The 19,728-nt window shown below is 41.9% G+C and overlaps 1 protein-coding gene across 1 annotated transcript in view; it reads right to left on the bottom strand.

Moving 5' to 3' along the window:
- Window positions 1-1,103: 1,103 nt before the first annotated feature.
- Window positions 1,104-19,728, bottom strand: part of LOC138950977 (probable nuclear hormone receptor HR3) — a 56,772-nt gene continuing 38,147 nt past the window's right edge. Inside the window, exons 7-10 of the mRNA XM_070322691.1 lie at window positions 18,899-19,031; window positions 17,764-17,871; window positions 16,873-16,989; window positions 1,104-14,961 (exon numbers count right to left, since the gene is read on the bottom strand). Coding sequence (XP_070178792.1) covers window positions 14,702-14,961; window positions 16,873-16,989; window positions 17,764-17,871; window positions 18,899-19,031 — 618 coding nt within the window. The 3' untranslated portion in view covers window positions 1,104-14,701. The remainder of the gene's footprint in view (window positions 14,962-16,872; window positions 16,990-17,763; window positions 17,872-18,898; window positions 19,032-19,728) is intronic.

Below are 19,728 nucleotides of genomic sequence, written 5' to 3'. Positions count from 1 at the left end.
CACACACACACACGTACACGTACACACACACACACACTTACACACACACACAAATACGAACACACACACATACACACACGAACACACACACACACACGAATACAAACACACACACACACACACGAACACACACACACGAAAACACACACACACACACACACATACACAAACACACACACATAGACCCCTTTCCCCACTTTTCAGACGGACACAAAATTAATATGAGAAGATCAGATCTTAAACCAAGAGTCATAAATTGGAAGTAAAGTGACACAAATCATGAACAGATAGCCTTGACGTGCAGAGAATGTTGCAATGGGTGATGCCGGAAGGGAGGGGGGGGGGGGGGGGGGGTTCATAAAAGATGGGTTCAGCTGTCTTTTTTAACTTCCATGTTAGCATTTCCAGTGCTCAGAAGATAATTATGAACATGTACGTTGTACATCCCTGTAAAGATTTCTGTTTTGTTGTTGCTTTTCTGTGTTTTTATTTACTGTTAAATGTTGACGCATCCTGTGTACATCCTTGTGAAGATAAATGCTTGTGTTTTTTGTTTTTTAATTGGTGATTTTGGTGCTCTTTTCTCCACTTTTTATATTTACTTTTTCAGCGCTAATAATAATTTGCTTGACGATTGTGTCTCGGTAAAAAAAGAATAGAAAAAAGAGGAAATGTTAAACATGATATAAAATGTGTGCCTTCAGTTTTTTTTGGCCGAATTGTTTATAAATGTAGCGGGAATAAGAAGTACATTATACTGTTCTTGAAGCCTGTTGCAGTGTATTTCTGTTAGTTGTTATTATTATAAAATGTGCCTTTTGTTTCTTTGCCATGGAATAAAAACTGTTTTCTCTGTCCATTTTTTCCCTCATGCTTCTTGTGTGGATGGGGAAGGGAGTTTGTGTAGGTGTTTGTTGAGAGTGTGAGAGACACAGACAGGCAGACAGAATGGGTTTGTGGTTTTTTTTTTATGAGTGCATCTGTGTGTGTATTGCCCTTGCACACATGTTGAGGCATGAGCCCACCTCTCTCTCTCTCTCTCTCTCACACACACACGCACACACACACACACACACACACACGAAGCAAAACCACCAGCAAGATCATCTTTCATGATTTTTATTCATTCATTGATTAGATTTTTGACGTAATTTGTCTTTCCTTTTTTCAGTAATTCATTGGAATCCCTGAAGACAGAGAGGTATAGATGAACATGTTGAACAGCGCCCAGCAACACCACAACATGGCGACACAACAAACAGGCGGCTTCTTTGGTCAGCTCACAGAACACACATACATACAGGGGGAAAGAGAGAGCAGACAATGACAATTCTTTATTCAACAGGGTAATAGAGTAAGCAGTGATCTGTTTTTTGACATCTGGCCCTCGCCCTAAAGAGGGTCTATGAGAGAGAAAGAAAGGAGAGAGACAGAGAGAGAGAGAGAGAGAGAGAGAGAGAGAGAGAGAGAGAGAGAGAAAGGAGAGAGAGAGAGAAAGGAGAGAGAGAGAGAGAGACAGAGAGAGAGCATTATGGCAGGCCAGATTAGAACAAGTAGGAAAAGTCATGCAGGGAAAAAACGCCTTTTAAGACTCAACTCAAACAGGAGTTGAAAGCTAGCTAGGAGCATTACATTTCAAGGGCAATGCATTTTCAGTTTAACCACTTTTTGTTTTAAACAGACAGCAGCCAAGGAATAATGTGGGAAAGGATGGAACAGAATGTCGAAAGAGGGTGAGAGATGTCAGAAGGTGTTGGTATACCTGTGAAAATTAAAGATTAGATAGGAAAGGGCATTTGGGCCACAACACTGACATAACAAATCCACAAATGAACTTTCACAGCTATGGCACGATTTATTTTTTTTTCTCTTAACCAAGAAGAAACTAAAGCTTCCCCAGCACATTTTCACACAACATAGAGACTGCAAGCGTGATGGGATTGAAGGAGAAAAACTAACACCAGAAAAGAAGAATGTAACATGAATTAAAAAACAAACAAACAAAAAACCAAGAAAATGATGAACAACAGACAGAAAGGCAAACTCAAAGGGGGGAAGAAGGAAGGAAGAAAGGAAGAAGGAAGGAAGGAAGGAAGGAAGAAAGGAAGAAGGAAGGAAGAAAGAAAGCATGGAACCTAAGAAGGAAAGCAAGAGAAGCAAAGGAGATGATGATGACGGTGCAACGCACAGCGTTCAACAAACAAGAGAACTTTCAAAGCCTGGCACGAGATAGAGGAGCATAACAATAAGACGAGGGACAATCAGTGGTAACAACGAATCAAAGATGCCATGAAAGAGGTAATAACAAGTTTCCTGAATACTCGCAGAGGACAACAAAACATGGGGCAGAAAACATCCCATAGACCCCGATACACAGTGAGTGAAACATCAATTTCTGATTGATGGCAGTCACATACAAACAACACTATCATTGTATCAAACGACGTGGAAATGTCAAGTGTGTTCAATGCACACACTGACCGAGAGCCACTACTGCACCTGGACTTCCCTACAGCAGAGTGTCACCTGGGGAAGGTGTACCAAGTCTGTACGACTGAGAACGATCAAGCTGTGATAGAACTGATGTAGCGGCTTCATTGACTACAAGACAAAACTCGTGTGATGGGTGTTCTGTATGAACACTTTTAAAAAGTAAAAGCTAAAAAATAAGTGCATGTTTGTTTGACACGCATTCAAAACACATGTGTACATAAAAGGGGTACCGTCCCTTGAATTCCTTGAAATTTCAAGAATTTCAGGGGGAAAACCCTCCGTCAAAACAGATCTACTTTAAAATAAAATCCATATTCCTACTCGGGTTACGATTTTTAACTTGTGTGATAGGATTTCTTCACTTTTAAAGCTGAACTACTCATATTTTCTTAAACTATTTCTTGAAGAAAGCGAACTGCTATTGTCAACTGACACATCACTAATTCTCTTTGCCCAAAGTTAAAAATAATGTTGAAACAGTTCGCAAGCATGTATTGTCTTTCTCTCTGTCCAGCACAAGACCACCCATTTTAAGCAGCAGTGCTTTCTACAGAATTCAAATTTGACCGACAACTTAACAAGAGTAGTCAACTGATGCTTTCTGGCCTGGTTTTTAACACAAACTACACACTTCTGTGCAAGAACCGGATAAGAGAAGAAAATTAGTCAAGACAACCGCACCCTACAACACAGAACGCTAAACAAGTTGAACACAACTCATGGTATCGGTACATCTGCACCAAAACTAGTCCGGCAACCAAGGATGCAAAAAGAAAACTTGTGGACAACAAAAAGACGCACAGGAACATTCACCTGTAAGACGCACAGGAACATTCACCTGTAAGACGCACAGGAACATTCACCTGTAAGACGCACAAAGGAACATTCACCTGTAAGACGCACAAAGGAACATTCACCTGTAAGACGCACAAAGGAACATTCACCTGTAAGACGCACAAAGGAACATTCACCTGTAAGACGCACAAAGGAACATTCACCTGTAAGACGCACAAAGGAACATTCACCTGTAAGACGCACAAAGGAACATTCACCTGTAAGACGCACAAAGGAACAGCCGCCTTCTGGACGCACAAAGAAACAATCTGAATCAGTAACAAGTCGCGTAAGGCGAAAATACAATATTTAGTCAAGTAGCTGTCGAACTCACAGAATGAAAGTGAACGCAATGCCATTTTTCAGCAAGACCGTATACTCGTAGCATCGTCAGTCCACCGCTCATGTCAAAGGCAGTGAAATTGACAAGAAGAGCGGGGTAGTAGTTGCGCTAAGAAGGATAGCACGCTTTTCTGTACCTCTCTTTGTTTTAACTTTCTGAGCGTGTTTTTAATCCAACCATATCATATCTATATGTTTTTGGAATCAGGAACCGACAAGGAATAAGATGAAAGTGTTTTTAAATTGATTTGGACAATTTAATTTTGATAATAATTTTTATATATTTAATTTTCAGAGCTTGTTTTTAATCCAAATATAACATATTTATATGTTTTTGGAATCAGCAAATGATGGAGAATAAGATAAACGTAAATTTGGATCGTTTTATAAATGTTTATTTTTTTTTACAATTTTCAGATTTTTAATGACCAGAGTCATTAATTAATTTTTAAGCCACCAAGCTGAAATGCAATACCGAACCCCGGGCTTCGTCGAAGATTACTTGACCAAAATTTCAACCAATTTGGTTGAAAAATGAGGGCGTGACAGTGCCGCCTCAACTTTCACGAAAAGCCGGATATGACGTCATCAAAGACATTTATCCAAAAAATGAAAAAAACGTATGGGGATTTCATACCCAGGAACTCTCATGTTAAATTTCATAAAGATCGGTCCAGTAGTTTAGTCTGAATCGCTCTACACACACACACACACACACACACACGCACACACGCACATACACCACGACCCTCGTTTCGATTCCCCCTCGATGTTAAAATATTTAGTCAAAACTTGACTAAATATAAAAAAGGAAGGACTATGACCAACAAGAAGCCTGACAATCATGTTACGTAGTACATATCTGCTGATGAAATAACAAGGATGAGATATTTCTCTGGTTAATGGAGGAGCGTCTATGAAATGAAGAGAAAGGGGATTTCTACATGGCTGTGACAGTAACCGATACAATTCTCTCTCCTTCACACCGACTATACTGTACAACAGGTATCGATTGTATATGCAGCAAACGAATAAGGGTCAACTGGTACGTAACATGACAAACAATGTTATGCGATGTCAATGAACGTGTTAAAACTTTTGTACAACTGGTACGGTCAACATATTCACGCTATTGTCAACACTGACCTCCTGAAAACTGCCGTCAACAGACATAACCTTGATGGTGTCCACAAAATGGGACACCAATGCACATGTTGACATTTTGACAGCACAGGTACAGTGGACCACTCCTTTCAAGACCCCTTCCATTTCACACTTCCTCCTTGCTTGTTCACATGTTCTCTTAAAAGCCTCTGTAAATTAATCTTCTTTTCAAGATGTCATTTTTTCTTCTTCTTCTTCTTCTGCGTTCGTGGGCCGAAACTCCCACGTACACTCGTGTTTTTTGCACGAGTGGAATTTTACGTGTATGACCGTTTTTTACCCCGCCATTTAGGCAGCCATACGCCGTTTTTCGGAGGAAGCATGCTGGGTATTTTCGTGTTTCTATAACCCACCGAACTCTGACATGGATTACAGGATCTTTTTCGTGCGCACTTGGTCTTGTGCTTGCGTGTACACACGGGGGGTGTTCGGACACCGAGGAGAGTCTGCACACAAAGTTGACTCTGAGAAATAAATCTCTCGCCGAACGTGGGGACGAACTCACGCTGACAGCGGCCAACGGGATACAAATTCAGCGCGCTACCGACTGAGCTACATCCCCGCCCCTTAAGACCCCTACAATTTTAGACTTCCTCCTTGCTTTTTCACATGTTCTCTTCAAAGCCTCTGTAAATTAATCTTCTTTTCAAGATGTCATTTTTTTCTTCAAATTCGGGAAGGTGTTAGGAGGTTCCACTGTGCTGTCAACAGGCTGTAGACATGTTCCGGTCCCTGGCAACAACCAGCTTCCTGAAAGCGCTGTCAACAGGCGTAACCATAGTGACCTTGCCAATAAGCCAAGCAATGGTGTGACTTCAATGCATGTTCAACATGTCCACAAAACTGGCACTGTCAACATCTTCACGTCATTGTCAACAAACAACTTCCTGAAAACCGCTGTCAACAGGCGTTACCACAGTGGTCTTGTCAACAAAACATGCACGTGTTGACACTTCACATTCCCTGTCCTGTCAACAGGCGTTACCACAGTGGTCTTGTCAACAAAACATGCACGTGTTGACACTTCACATTCCCTGTCCTGTCAACAGTCTTCAAAGACATGTTCATTTCACGGTCAACACTGAACTAGACATGTTCATTTCACGGTCAACACTGAACTAGACATGTTCATTTCACAGTCAACACTGAACTAGACATGTTCATTTCACGGTCAACACTGAACTAGACATGTTCATTTCACGGTCAACACTGAACTATCACACACCTTCTTGCAAACTGCTGTCAACACGCTGTCAACACAACACCACAGTGATCTTGTCAACAAGCCATCTCCGCAGACATGCATTTTACTCCGTCAACACTGACATCTATCACACATCATCGTCAACATGTACCGTCAACAACTTTCAACACTTTACAACAGCCACGTTGTGCCAAACAGCTTGACAAAGGCTGAGCTAAAATCACATGAACACCAGACAATCACTAACGTCAACGCAACGGTAGTCAACACCCGTTTCTCTCTGTAAAGATTGTCAACATGTCAACAGGTGGTGTATCTCGACAAACGTCCACATCACATGAAAACTAGCTTCTGAAGGATGCACAGAGGAAGGAGTCGCCAAGCGACACAAAAACCAAACAGAGTTGTAAAAAGAAGACTAAAACTAAATTGGACTAAAACGTTTATCTGCAATTTTTATTCAAATTCCAGATTGACAGTATGGGCTCATCTGTCATCTCCTTTTCTGGTTCCAGAGGGGAACAAGATTAGTCACTGAGAAAGCTTTTGTTAAATATGACACTCAAATTGCACAGTTCCAAAAAGGTTGCAGTCACAAAACTTCTGATTTCCCTCAGCATTTTTATCTTTCATTTTTAACTTTTGAAAGCCCAAATGAAGACTGTGAAACAAAACCCGGTTAAAAATTTGTTTTGCCACTTTTAATGATTAATAGATGGAGGTTCCAGTAACTCCTTTGTTTTGTAAATAAAACTTTCCATATACTCAATTTTTTCTCTCTCATTCAAAGCCACAAAAAAAACTAAGCAGATATTACGGACCCTGACGATGATTTTGGGAAGCTTGTAATCTCCTTCCCCTTGCACCCCTCTCTTCCATCACAGCAGTTTTGCCCAACGTACATGTATCTAATCATCCTCAAACCACAGCTGACAATCGCCAACTATTTAGCATGTGACATCTGGTCAAATCTCTCTCACAAACACCATCAAATCAGAATTGATGTAGGGTAATCCAGTCTCCAAACCACCAACCTAATCAGTACATCAAGCCAGTATTGGAAAATGTCCAAAGTCAGCATCAGTGCATTCAACCAGTATCAGTACATGCCCCTAGTCAGTATCAGTACAACAATAAACCAGTACTTGTCCCAAACCAGCATCTGTACATGACCAAACCAGCATGAGTATCACAAAGTGTTCGATGAATGTGGGTCTCTAGTGAAGACAAAGGCAGTGCAGGTCAGCTAGACGACTCTGACTGGGGTAACTAGGGTAAATACAAACAGGGAAAGGCTGAATAATGATGTCACAGTCACTGACTGACAACAACAGCAGCACATCGGACCAACCACAAAAATGTCTGATTTTGTACTGTTATCATATCCACACAGAAAACATGATCAGGGAGAGAAAGACACAGAAAAACCTCCTACGACCGCTTCTGAATCGTTTAATCCACCACCACCACCTCCCCTTTCAGCCCTAAAGATTGATGCAAAGGTCTACACAAATAAACCAATCTGAGTGATTCGGTAAAAAACAAATCATTATCACATGTTTACAAATAAGAAAAAGGAAAAAAAACCAGGGCTGGGATTGAAATAGAAATGAAAAAGCTTACTTACTAGAGAGAAACTTCTATCATTTGAATATCAAAAATGGGCTGTTTCATTTATTTAAACTGAGCGAAAAAGCATACTTGGCGTTAATCCGTATGCAAGTCCCGTCCCTGAAAGAAGGGAGAGTTTTCATTGCAAAAAAAAAGGGTTAGCCATAAGAAGCTTTACAGTGCAACAAGAAATCACTGACAATGCATCATGATTGAAAGAGAATGAGTGACAGGAGCAACAGCCAATGGAAAGACAGGAATCAATGCATCATGATTGAAAGAGAACGAGTGACAGGAGCAACAGCCAATAAAAAGACAGGAATCAATGCATCACGATTGAAAGAGAATGAGTGACAGGAGCAACAGCCAATGGAAAGACAACAAACTTGAATACAGACCAGCATAATCCTGACAGCAACCAACAGACACAAGTGATTCCAAGCTAACAGTATAATCATCCAAACAGCACAGCTGTATCATAATGCCAAGGCCAATGAAGGATTGAAACCTGATGAGGTGTAAATGTGCTGAGTCATGTCCAATGAAAATCACTAACGATTGGATGGATTTGGATGAAAGATGGACAGGAAATGAGAGATGAATATGTCCAATTAAAAACACTCTAACGATGGATGGATTTGGATGAAAGATGGATGAAAAATGAACGTGAATCGTGTCCAATGAAAGGCATGGATGAATTTGGATGAAATACAATGCATTACAACGCCAAATCTATTTTGTAGACATTTTACATCTTCTATACAAATGGTGATGGCTTGAGTGTAGGGGGGCTATATATATAGATATACATCTTACAATGACCACGGAGAAGTACATTCTATACAATCTTCATTTACTGCTGTACATTTCCGTCACTGCACACCATCGATAGCGGCGCGCGATCATCATGCCGTCACTACACACCATCGATAGCGGCGCGCGATCATCATGCCGTCACTACACACCATCGATAGCGGCGCGCGATCATCATGCCGAATAATCACATCATACTGTGTACAGGCCACACACAAAGCAAAACCAACTGCACAGCTGGTGCACAATTGACAAAATCAACATTTCCATCCAACAAATCAAAGGTATATATATATGTATAGAAATCCATGGCACTATGTTTGCAATAGTTCAAAACACGAAGACCCATGACATTAAAAAGGTTCAGGAAAAAAAACATTTTCCTGAGAGCACATCCAAAATAGATCATCAAGGGGTAAAAATAAAACCATACGCAAACTGTAAACTTTTCCCATGCTGTATTCTCATCATACTCAGCAACTAGACATAATAGCAACAGTGGCTTTCTCAGACCAACAAGGGAAAACGCTGTCCCCTTCTGCTATCTTTTTTCAAAACACTTTCCCAGTTTCTTGCTAATAGTAGCATCAAAGCCAGTGAACAGTCTCATTCCATGGCACAGTTATAATGGAAAACAGAATTCTCTCTTGTAACACTGCTCGTCGACAGCATATATTTCACACACACAACATGCAAGTGATGGCAGGGGTGTCGTTTGACGTCGGCATAACGCCAAAACCATCGTCTCTTCGGCACGTTTGCCAAACTCTTTTCACGGTGGGGGTAAAGAACGCGCCAAGGACTTGCCTTCACATTCGGAAAATTGCTTAACTTGTATTGCCAATTCGGCAAATTTAGAGAAGAAAACAAACCCCAGCAACATCCCTGTGACAGTGATGAACGTAAGCTCTGTTTACACAGCTCTTCTGTGAACAATGACGACAACTGGACAACAATTCTCTCATTCCTCTCTTCACATTGCTGACTATACACTGAATATCTTGACACACAAAGTTCTACGTTGCCACGCACTCACAACAGCTCAATTTCCCCATACCCAAAATACTGTCCTTTTAACATGAGTGAATCTTTTTCACATGAACAGGATCAATGAAACGCGAGTGAGGGTAAACGTGCTCAAAACCAATGCACGTTCTGGACTAAAGCTAACTTTGTAGAACATATTTGATTTCAAAAAAGAAAATGTCCTGAGTAAACAGATGTAGTTCTCTGAAAAATGGTGTAATTGCAAACAAAGGAATTTGCCAAGCTTCTCTTCACAGCCATGTGATCTGTCCACTAATGTTTGATGATAATGTCTCCCGCACAAAATGAACACTAATCATGTCTATGCAAAGAGTATGCTGCTCCTGTCAGCGGTCAAAATAAGCCAGAACAAGACGGACTGCGCTTAATGAGTTTTCTTAGTGCTGCCATATTTCAAGGTTACTTTTCTACAGTAAAGGTAATTAATTATATGAATGTTTATCATGCCACGCGCAGGAAGAGTTTCTCATCTTGTCAAATGAAATTTAAACAATGTACTGGGACTCGCATATTCCACTACCCATACAAAAATAAAAAATAAAAATTAAATCACTGTAACACGGAAAGCTACTTCAGTTCCACTGGAGTTAATCTTCCAATGAATAATGTTTTTGCTCCACTAAAAAAAGTACACCCGTTGACATCATACGTTCACTTTCTGCTATGTGAAAACAGAATTCAACCTTGGTTGATTTCTGTGAAGTTGAACAGGCCAGTTTTCTACCCTTGGCTTGCTCAAGAACCTGGAAAAAGGTATGCGAGTTAGCTTTCAGGGGTAAGCGAGAGTAGGGAAGGGCCACTGTGAGTGCGAGTTTGAATCAAAACAAGTTTCTTCTGCTGCTTTTGTCTTCCTGAGACTACTACAAGCTGTGGCAGCACTGGTCTACCTCCTAATGTGTGTTTTTCTGTCACGATTGAATGCACGTATGACTGACTACAAGCTGTGGCAGCACTGGTCTACCTCCTAATGTGTGTTTTTCTGTCACGATTGAATGCACGTATGACTGACTACAAGACACAAGTTTCTCTTGACGTGAGAATAGCTGCCCTGGTCTGTTGTAATGGGGGAGACACACCTCCTCTCTCTCTCTACTGGGACATCAGTCTAAAGCAACAAATGCCCTGGTCTGTTGTAATGGGGGAAGATGAGACACGCTTCCTCTCTCTCGCTACTGGGACATCAGTCTAAAGCAACAAATGTTCTGGAGACTACAGCTCATGTGCACAACAAAGTTACTAACAGGGCGGCAACCAGCCAAGGTTGAATTCAAAATGTGTTTGTGATTTTAACCAATCCGACCACACAGCTGGCTCGCACCCAATGTTTCACTTTTTCGTGCACACCAGCCCTGGTCTCTATAAACGGCACTTGGTAGAAAGCATAGGATTGGGATGGCAGGAGAAGCAAGCTGCACCTTCTTTTCAACACAGCTGTGTAACACCTAGCTTCCCCAAGCCGCTACGCACACTGGGTCAAAATAATAGGATTGGATGATGGATCTTCTTCGCGAAAAAAAGATAGATGCCAAGCTGAATGCACTCCCATACCAACTGACTCTTATGGTACAATACCCTATAAAGAATTTGTGGTGTTCGCATTTTTTGCCTCAACCGCACTGGTTCTGAATTGTTACCATCAAAAATGCATGTACAGAAATTACAGAAAGGTTTGTCTTCCAGTGCTATGCAACCTATTGGCTGGGACTGTGAAATAAAACCGCCTGACAAGCAGAGGTCTGAAAGAAAGCCTCAGTCAAAAATAGAGAAAAGTGAATGAGCGGATCGTTTAATCATAGACGAAACCAAACATTCACCCTTCTTGGTTTTTTTATTCTCGATTTTGGATGGTTAGCAGTCTGTGTGTTTCAGATTTTGTCCATATAATTATAAACCCAAAAGACAGCAAAGACTTCAGCTTGATGGCAGTACCTTAATTCTACTCCCACAACACACAATGCTCAACACATCACTGCCATTGCGTCCGTGGAGTTTGATCTCATTCACAGTTCCGTGTCTACACTTGATATTGGGAGTGTCAGGTAAGGGGCCGTTTGCACCCACACAACTGAATGACTTCTACACAATCCTCTACAATACTCGCTCAACAGGGCTCTCTTATAAAAATACATCATCATCTCATGTACATGTCTACTCGGACTGCAATTATCACTGGACACTTGTACCAGTCAACCAAACACACATTCGCACAAACAAACTCACTTTTTACACCATGGACATTTTACACCAACAGGCATCTCATGTAGATATTCTACACAAACAGGCAATGCTCACAGATATCGCCTAACACATGAAAATATGCGTACGTCATCTGACTTTCTGTGAAATTAAAATACTCTTTTAAGCCTCTCATTACAACTGCCATTGCTAAGTCCAAAGGATGAATGTTGCTAACATCACAAACCGATGACATCGGTCCCAACGAGTAGGCCACGAATTATCACTTTTTCACAGAATTCAACAATCAGAACCTCAACAGTCAATACCTGGTAATCAAAAATCAATCAACTGTCAAGTCCCGAATCAACAATCTTTACCCGCTTATCAACAATTCTTCTTTTTTGTTTTATTTCCTCCCTGTGAATGTACAACCTGAGCCACACACACACACAAAAAAAATGTCAACATATAACCTGATATAAAAAATATGCACAAAAACATATGCAAGCAAGACTTTCCAGCGAGGAATTTGAAAGAGAAACAGTCTCAAGTTTTAACAATTCCCTGATACACAGAAAACAAAGACCCCTCTTCTCAAAGTACACGTCTTTCTAGTGAATGCTTCGAACGAAGCCAGCGTAAAAGTACACGTCTTTCTAGTGAATGCTTCGAACGAAGCCAGCGTAAAAGTACACGTCTTTCTAGTGAATGCTTCGAACGAAGCCAGCGTAAAAGAGAAAAAGGAAATCTGGCGTTAAGGTTTTGTTACTTTCTTGAGAACATTACACAATCCTAGATCCACAGGGCACTCACAATCCTAGATCCACAGGGCCCTCTCAATCCTAGATCCACAGGGCACTCACAATCCTAGATCCACAGGGCACTCACAATCCTAGATCCACAGGGCACTCACAATCCTAGATCCACAGGGCACTCTCAATCCCACACAATCATGCGCACACAAATATTTCTGACAAAGTGTGTAGATTATGAATTTGTAGTGTTTTTGTTAGGTCAAAATCAGCACTAAACAGTAGGTACATGATAAACCACAGCTTTGCTCAGTGATAGTAATGAGAATGAGCCCAAAGCTGACCGTCATCCCAAACACACCTACATGTGGACCACCCACATTTTCTCTACAGATCTGCAACACTCATGAGAGCAGCTCCTCAGGCTTCAAAATCTACAAAAAAGAGCAAATGACAGAAAAATTAATCTGTAGACTGTGCCGTTTGCAGCCCTATGCACACTGTTATAGGTGACAGTTCTCTGAATAGGAACAAGGTTGCCTATCACCTGGTACAGTGCATCTACTTCTGCCGTTAGTTTCAAAATGCAACGTCTTTCAAAATGCAACGCCATTTCTTCCATTGCTAAATACAGGTTCTTTTTTCCACTATCACTCAAACACAGCGCACACCACACTCTCCCAGCTGATTATGAATATTCATGACAATGACCTTTCAAGTAATACAGGCAACATCAATATAACGACAGTGATTCATCAATGCACCACGGAAAACAAAGCGAAATACAACATTATTTAATCATCAGGGATCAAATGAATATGGCCACAGTGTTGTTTCTTAGTCGTAATGTGCACATAAAGCAGAACACCTCAACACAAATTATTCCTAGCTAGATGAAAGAGGGAGATGGGGAAGGTGGGGGTGGGGGGTATGGAGCAAGAGGGAGAGAGTGAAACAAATGCTGCAGGTAGATAATCATAAATGCCTGAGAAATCCGTAATTCAGTTTTTCTCTCCCATAGCGGCGAGCCCTTCTATGTGACAGCCCACAGGGAACAAGAGGTCATAGTGACATCACAAAGGTCACAGTGACCTCATACAGGGTCACAGTGGCCTCACAGTCACAATAACTTCACCCTGGGGTCATAGTGACTTTACATCTGGGCCATTGTGACATCACAAAGGTCACAGTGATCTCATACAGGGTCACAATGACCTCACAAGGGGGTCGTAACGGCGTCACCACAAGGGGTCACAGTGACTTCATAGAAGGAGTTGTAGTGAGCTTACAAGGGATCCTAGCTAAAACATGGTAGAAGAGCAAGATCTTTGTTAAAAGTAAGGTCATAAAAATGCCCAGACAAACGAACGAACACTGGTCGCCCCTGTGCTCAAAGCTTCAGGATTGTACACACAGAGGGCGCTAGTTAGTACTGGCTTCAATCCCAAGGGCAAGTCACAGTCTGTTGCCACATTCACGCAGAAACGGCAAACTGAACTTAAAACAAAACAACAATACTAGAGGGGAAAAAAATCATGTGGTTCAAAAAAATTATGACCGTAAATCCAACATGTCATACTATTTAGAACTGATTAGACGGAATAACAGAAATACAACACCAACTGATTCAGCATATCCTGAGGTCTTCACGAGACGTTCTGAATGTGTTGTGGAGGACATTATTTAACTCCAATCGTCTACTATACTGGCAGAGATAGAGGAAAAACATTCTTATGTCCCCTTTTCCGTAACGTGATTTGTAATGCCAAAATATCAGAGGGAACAAAATGGGGCATTCAAAGTCTACCTTCCTGATCATTAATATTATCATTTTCAGAACAAAATTAAAAAAAAATAAATTAAAAAAAAGAACACCATCTGGGACATAATTCACCCCTGAATGCCATGACAACAAATCTTGCCCCATGTATTTCAACAACAACAACAACAAAGAAAAAAAAAGTAGTCTTCCATCTTACAGCAAGGCAACGTTGTCAAAACCTGCATCATGCTTTCTCTTCTGAAGTATATATAAAAAAAAAGACTCTGGGTCTAATACCAAAAACCACACTCCCTCTCGCTTTCCACAGCAACAAAAACTGTCTTCTCTAAAACCATGAACCATACTTCCTCTCTCAGAACAAAAACAAAAACAAAATCAGTTCTGTCTAAAACCATGGACCATACTTTCTCTCTTCCTCCAGAAAAAAACGTGTCTAAATTCATCACAAGAGTGTAGAGAGCGGCAGCGCTGCGCCCATCCTCAAGAGGCCTCCAGCGACTCGACAGAGAAGAGCTCTTTGTGCAGGGCGGGGAAGTCAACGTCAGGGTTAGCCTCCTTGAAGCGCGACAGGATCATGATGTGGTGCTGACTCAGCGAGCGCAGGGTGGAGGCCTGCTGCACAAACTGGGTCAGGATCTCGTGGTCCTCGCTGTGGTTGCTGCCCATCTCCATCTTGAGCGCCGCCAGGATCTTCTCGTGGAGCTTCTGCACGTCCTGCTGCTCCTTGATGCCTGGCCGGTCTGAAAGTTGACGTAAAGGTAAGGTCAGGTGAGGTACAGTCAGGTAAGTTAAAGTCAGGAAAGGTGAGGTCAGGTAAGTTAAGGTCAGGTTAAGTTCTTGTTTTACATATATTTAGATTGTGGTACATTCTTAATCAGTATTTCGACAGCTTGTCGCTGCCTTCTTGGGGATGGTAAAAAGAAAGGAATCAATTGTCTTTTTGTGTGTTTATACTTTCACATGCCGTGATGAACACATCACGCTACAGTAGAACAAGCAGCGATAAAATCATGGGGTATACTTTTTAGGTTTGGAAGATAAAGCATGCTCTATTTTCTTCGATGCAATCGTAGGTCAGAGCACCCTCAACCAAGAAAGCTCTGTGCAGGCTGTGTAGGTCAGAGCACCCTCAACCAAGAAAGCTCTGTTCAGGCTGTGTAGGTCAGAGCACCCTCAACCAAGCAAGCTCTGTTCAGGCTGTGTAGGTCAGAGCACCCTCAACCAAGAAAGCTCTGTTCAGGCTGTGTAGGTCAGAGCACCCTCAACCAAGCAAGCTCTGTTCAGGCTGTGTAGGTCAGAGCACCCTCAACCAAGAAAGCTCTGTTCAGGCTGTGTAGGTCAGAGCACCCTCAACCAAGCAAGCTCTGTTCAGGCTGTGTAGGTCAGAGCACCCTCAACCAAGAAAGCTCTGTTCAGGCTGTGTAGGTCAGAGCACCCTCAACCAAGAAAGCTCTGTGCAGGCTTTGACATTGAGACTGAATTTTTTTCTCTAGCAATCATTTTACTCAGATGCTAAGAAAACGTTTTAGGTGAGCGCTACAGTAGAGAACCATGAGAAACATCTGCCTGCCTGATAACTTTCACGCAAAACACCTTCTTATGAAACCAGACCTGTTTACCCTAAACCCGAGGCAAGAGTACTTTCCCAAAAAGTTGAGTGTATTTTTCAAAAAGTTGGTGTACTTTGCAAGCAAAGCCATATGGGGTAGGGAAAATGTACGCGTGGGTGCAAACGTGTTTGTGTAAGAATAGCATGTCTTGAGAACACCTTCAGAATTTAACTCCTTCCAATACAACAGGAATAAAACAATTTTATTTACCTGTCAGTTTATAGCATTATAACCAGTGTCTTCCAAACAGATTGATAATGAAAAGATGAAGTTCGTGAAATAACATCTGCGGTTGACAGTGGCAAGTTCATTTTTACAATCATCTCAGAAAACATTGCTTCAGCGCGGACTACAGCCTTTTCTTCTGGCAGGATTTGCTTTGCGGGAATGAACTTCATAATTCCTTGGCAGCTTTCAGCGGATTTCTTTGCAGCAACCTTGTCCAGGTGAGTTTTAGAACTGCAGTGTCGTTCGATGTCATATTTCCCAGCATGGGCAACGGAGAAATCTGATTTACAATACTTGCAGTGTGCATGACTTTTTTCCATAGTAGACTCCACAATTCCTGGCTCTTTCTTATATTTCTCCAAGAAAATCTGCTGCTTCTGCTGTTTAGACTTGGTACAGTCATCCGAAACTGGCACATTTTTCCGCTTCATTTTGCCACGATTGTCCAGACGATCGCACGTGCCAACAACTGAACAAGGTTTCCACAGCTGAAGACTGGCTGTCATGGTTATCTCCCTTCAACCGAAACCGGTATCAGTTGTACCATTCCGTAATCAGCACACCAACACCGGAAAACGTATTCTAGACTTTTTCTTAGGCGTATTTTGTGCGTGTGTCGCGTACCGATAATAATTTGGCGTACAATATACGCCCAAATCGTACTGGTAAACATGTCTGTGAAACATAATTGAGAAAGTGTGAGAGCGACGTTTGAACATAGCAAGATATGTTTGAAAATCTGCTATGACGAAGCGTCTGCTCTCCCACATTTACTTGTAGCCAGGTAGGGCTAAAAGTGAAAATTGTGCATACCTGCAGTGATGAGAATGAGAGCGCTGAGGAGCGCCATCTCCGTCTCTGTGATGGACATCAACAGCACCGACTTGACGAAGGCGAAGATCCGCCCCATCAGCAGCTTCTCGTCGTCGTCTGAAACACACAGCACACAGTTACCGTCATGCGCAACTTGTCTGCATTCTTCCCCTGAAAAGCGGCGTATGGCTGCCTAAATGGCGGGGTAAAAACGGTCATACTGTAAAAAGCCACACGTACAAAAACACAAGTGCACGTGGGAGTTTCAGCCCATGAATGCGGAAGAAGAAGAAGAAAAGGAAAAATAAATCCTGCATTCTTCACTTCTCTTCAGGTTAAGGCTCCCTCTGAAGAAAAGCAAACATCCCTGAAATTCTAGATACGTATGAGAGAAAAAAATTCCCATTCAAAAGGGTACATGCAATCTGAGCACATTTATCATGGTGTCTCATTTTTTACACTTCTCACAAATCCACAAAATGGTGGGAAAGTGGGAGCCCTGTCGCACAGAAGGACACTCAATGTCATGAATTTTGGTTTAAATGAGTGAAGCCTCCTTCGCAAGAAAATCGTTTGCTTGGCCAAAGGGGAAATTTTGTTTTTGTCAATGCAACATGTCAAAAAATAAATCATCAGAGCAAAACTTAGTTCTTGCTAATATACATTCTTCTTACATCTAGTTTTCTATTCTTCTTCTTCATTAACAGAAGTTAGCACCATCATACTCAGTTAAAGCCATACTTTAAAATTGCATGCAGATGAAACTGCAAAGTGAACCCTACATTGGCACAATTTTTTCTATGTGGTGCAAATAAACCCTTTCTTGTGTCCGTCCAAGTACTTGTGCACAGAATTTAAACAATCGACTGCATAATCCACGGCTGTACTCACTCAAACTGCTGAAGGCTTCCAGAGGCAGGAATTGGTTCCCGAAGATGACGCGATTTGTGTTGGGGTCAAACACCCGACACGCTTGTAACAACGCAAGCTCAAAGCTCCCTGCAAAACATACACATGTATCATTTTTGCTGCCTTTTTTTTTTTTTCTCTCCATGTTTGAGAAGACACTACAAGAGCAGTGTGCCCATTTCATAAGTGAAGCATGACAACAAAATGAACATGTAACAGCTTTATGTACAATTCAACAGACAGATTCACAGTCTTTTACAAAGGGCATCCAGACAGTTTCAGGCTTGAGTAGTATTAACTACAGTCGAAATGGGCAGACACTTCTGATCATTTCAAATGTGACTCCACAACTTGCCAAAAGACAAAACTGCCCATCATCTGACAGTTCTCCCCCCCCCCCCCCCCCCCTCTCCCGCCCCCTCAGGAACAAATGAGATTCCCCAATCAGATCCCGCCATGACATCCCTTGATAGCTACCCTCAATACGATGGCTACCCTCATTAAGATGGCTACCCTCAATAAGATGGCTACCCTCAATATGATGGCTACCCTCATTAAGATGACTACCCTCATTAAGATGGCTACCCTCAAAAAGATGGCTACCCTCAATAAGATGGGCTACCCTCAATAAGATGGCTACCTTCAATAAGATGGCTACCCTCATTAAGATGGCTACCCTCAATAAGATGGCTACCCTCAATAAGATGGCTACCCTCAATAAGATGGCTACCCTCATTAAGATGGCTACCCTCAATAAGATGGCTACCCTCATTAAGATGGCTACCCTCAATAAGATGGCTACCCTCAATAGGATGGCTACCCTAAATAAGATGGCTACCCTCAATAAGATGGCTACCCTCAATAGGATGGCTACCCTCATTAAGATGGCTACCCTCAATATGATGGCTACCCTCATTAAGATGGCTACCCTCAAAAAGATGGCTACCCTCAATAGGATGGCTACCCTAAATAAGATGGCTACCCTCAATAAGATGGCTACCCTCAATAGGATGGCTACCCTCATTAAGATGGCTCAAAAGAGAGCCCTCAACGTCCCTCCACAAGCTCCCTCAACGACGTAAGATTGCACAAGAGTGACAAAGCGGTGAAGGCGTACCGGCTTTGAGGAGCATGATCTGGTCGTCCTGAGAGAGGTCCATGAAGCCAGGGATCATCTTGGCAAACTCGATGATCTGCTGCACCGCCAGCGTGATCTTCTCCGCCAGCTCCGACCACATCTGTCGGTGCGTCTGAAACAACCACTCATCACTTTTAACACATTACATGTCATGAGAGAATGACACCGTCACTTGTCGCCTCAGTCAAAGTATGTCGGCGAGTCTGAAACACTCGCAGCTCACTTTTCAATTCACATCATCAGAGAATGAAAAACCCCATCACTGTCGCCTCAGACCACAAATCGTCCGCGTCCTGGAATTTTGGCGTAACTCGATTCTTGGTTATTTTGATGTTTTTGTGCTTTAGACTAAGTAAATTATTCTCAATGAAAAATATTCTCTAAAATACGATGGACAATACACGATGGACAATACACGATGGACAATACATGATGGACAATACACGATGGACAATACACGATGGACAATACATGATGGACAATACACGATGGACAATACACGATGGACAATACATGATGGACAATACACGATTTAACACCGTTTTAGCTTTCTATCCATACCAGGTGCAAATATAATCGAACATTTTAAAAGTAAATTTTCATTTGATTAATATACTTACCCGAATCACATATAGCATTGACACAGTCTGAGATGCTAAGGTCTGAAAAGGCTTACCCGTCTAACATTTTTAAAGGGAAGCCACCCCATCACCAAAAGAGCTAAAAATAGCCATGGTAATGAGCACATACTCTGAGAGATACCTCCCATTGGTGTGTACTACGTCACTACCTCTATCACCACGTGTCCA

Source organism: Littorina saxatilis, linkage group LG16 (genome assembly GCF_037325665.1).
Source record: "Littorina saxatilis isolate snail1 linkage group LG16, US_GU_Lsax_2.0, whole genome shotgun sequence".
NCBI lineage: Eukaryota > Metazoa > Mollusca > Gastropoda > Littorinimorpha > Littorinidae > Littorina > Littorina saxatilis.
This window is presented reverse-complemented; position numbering and strand designations above follow the sequence as displayed.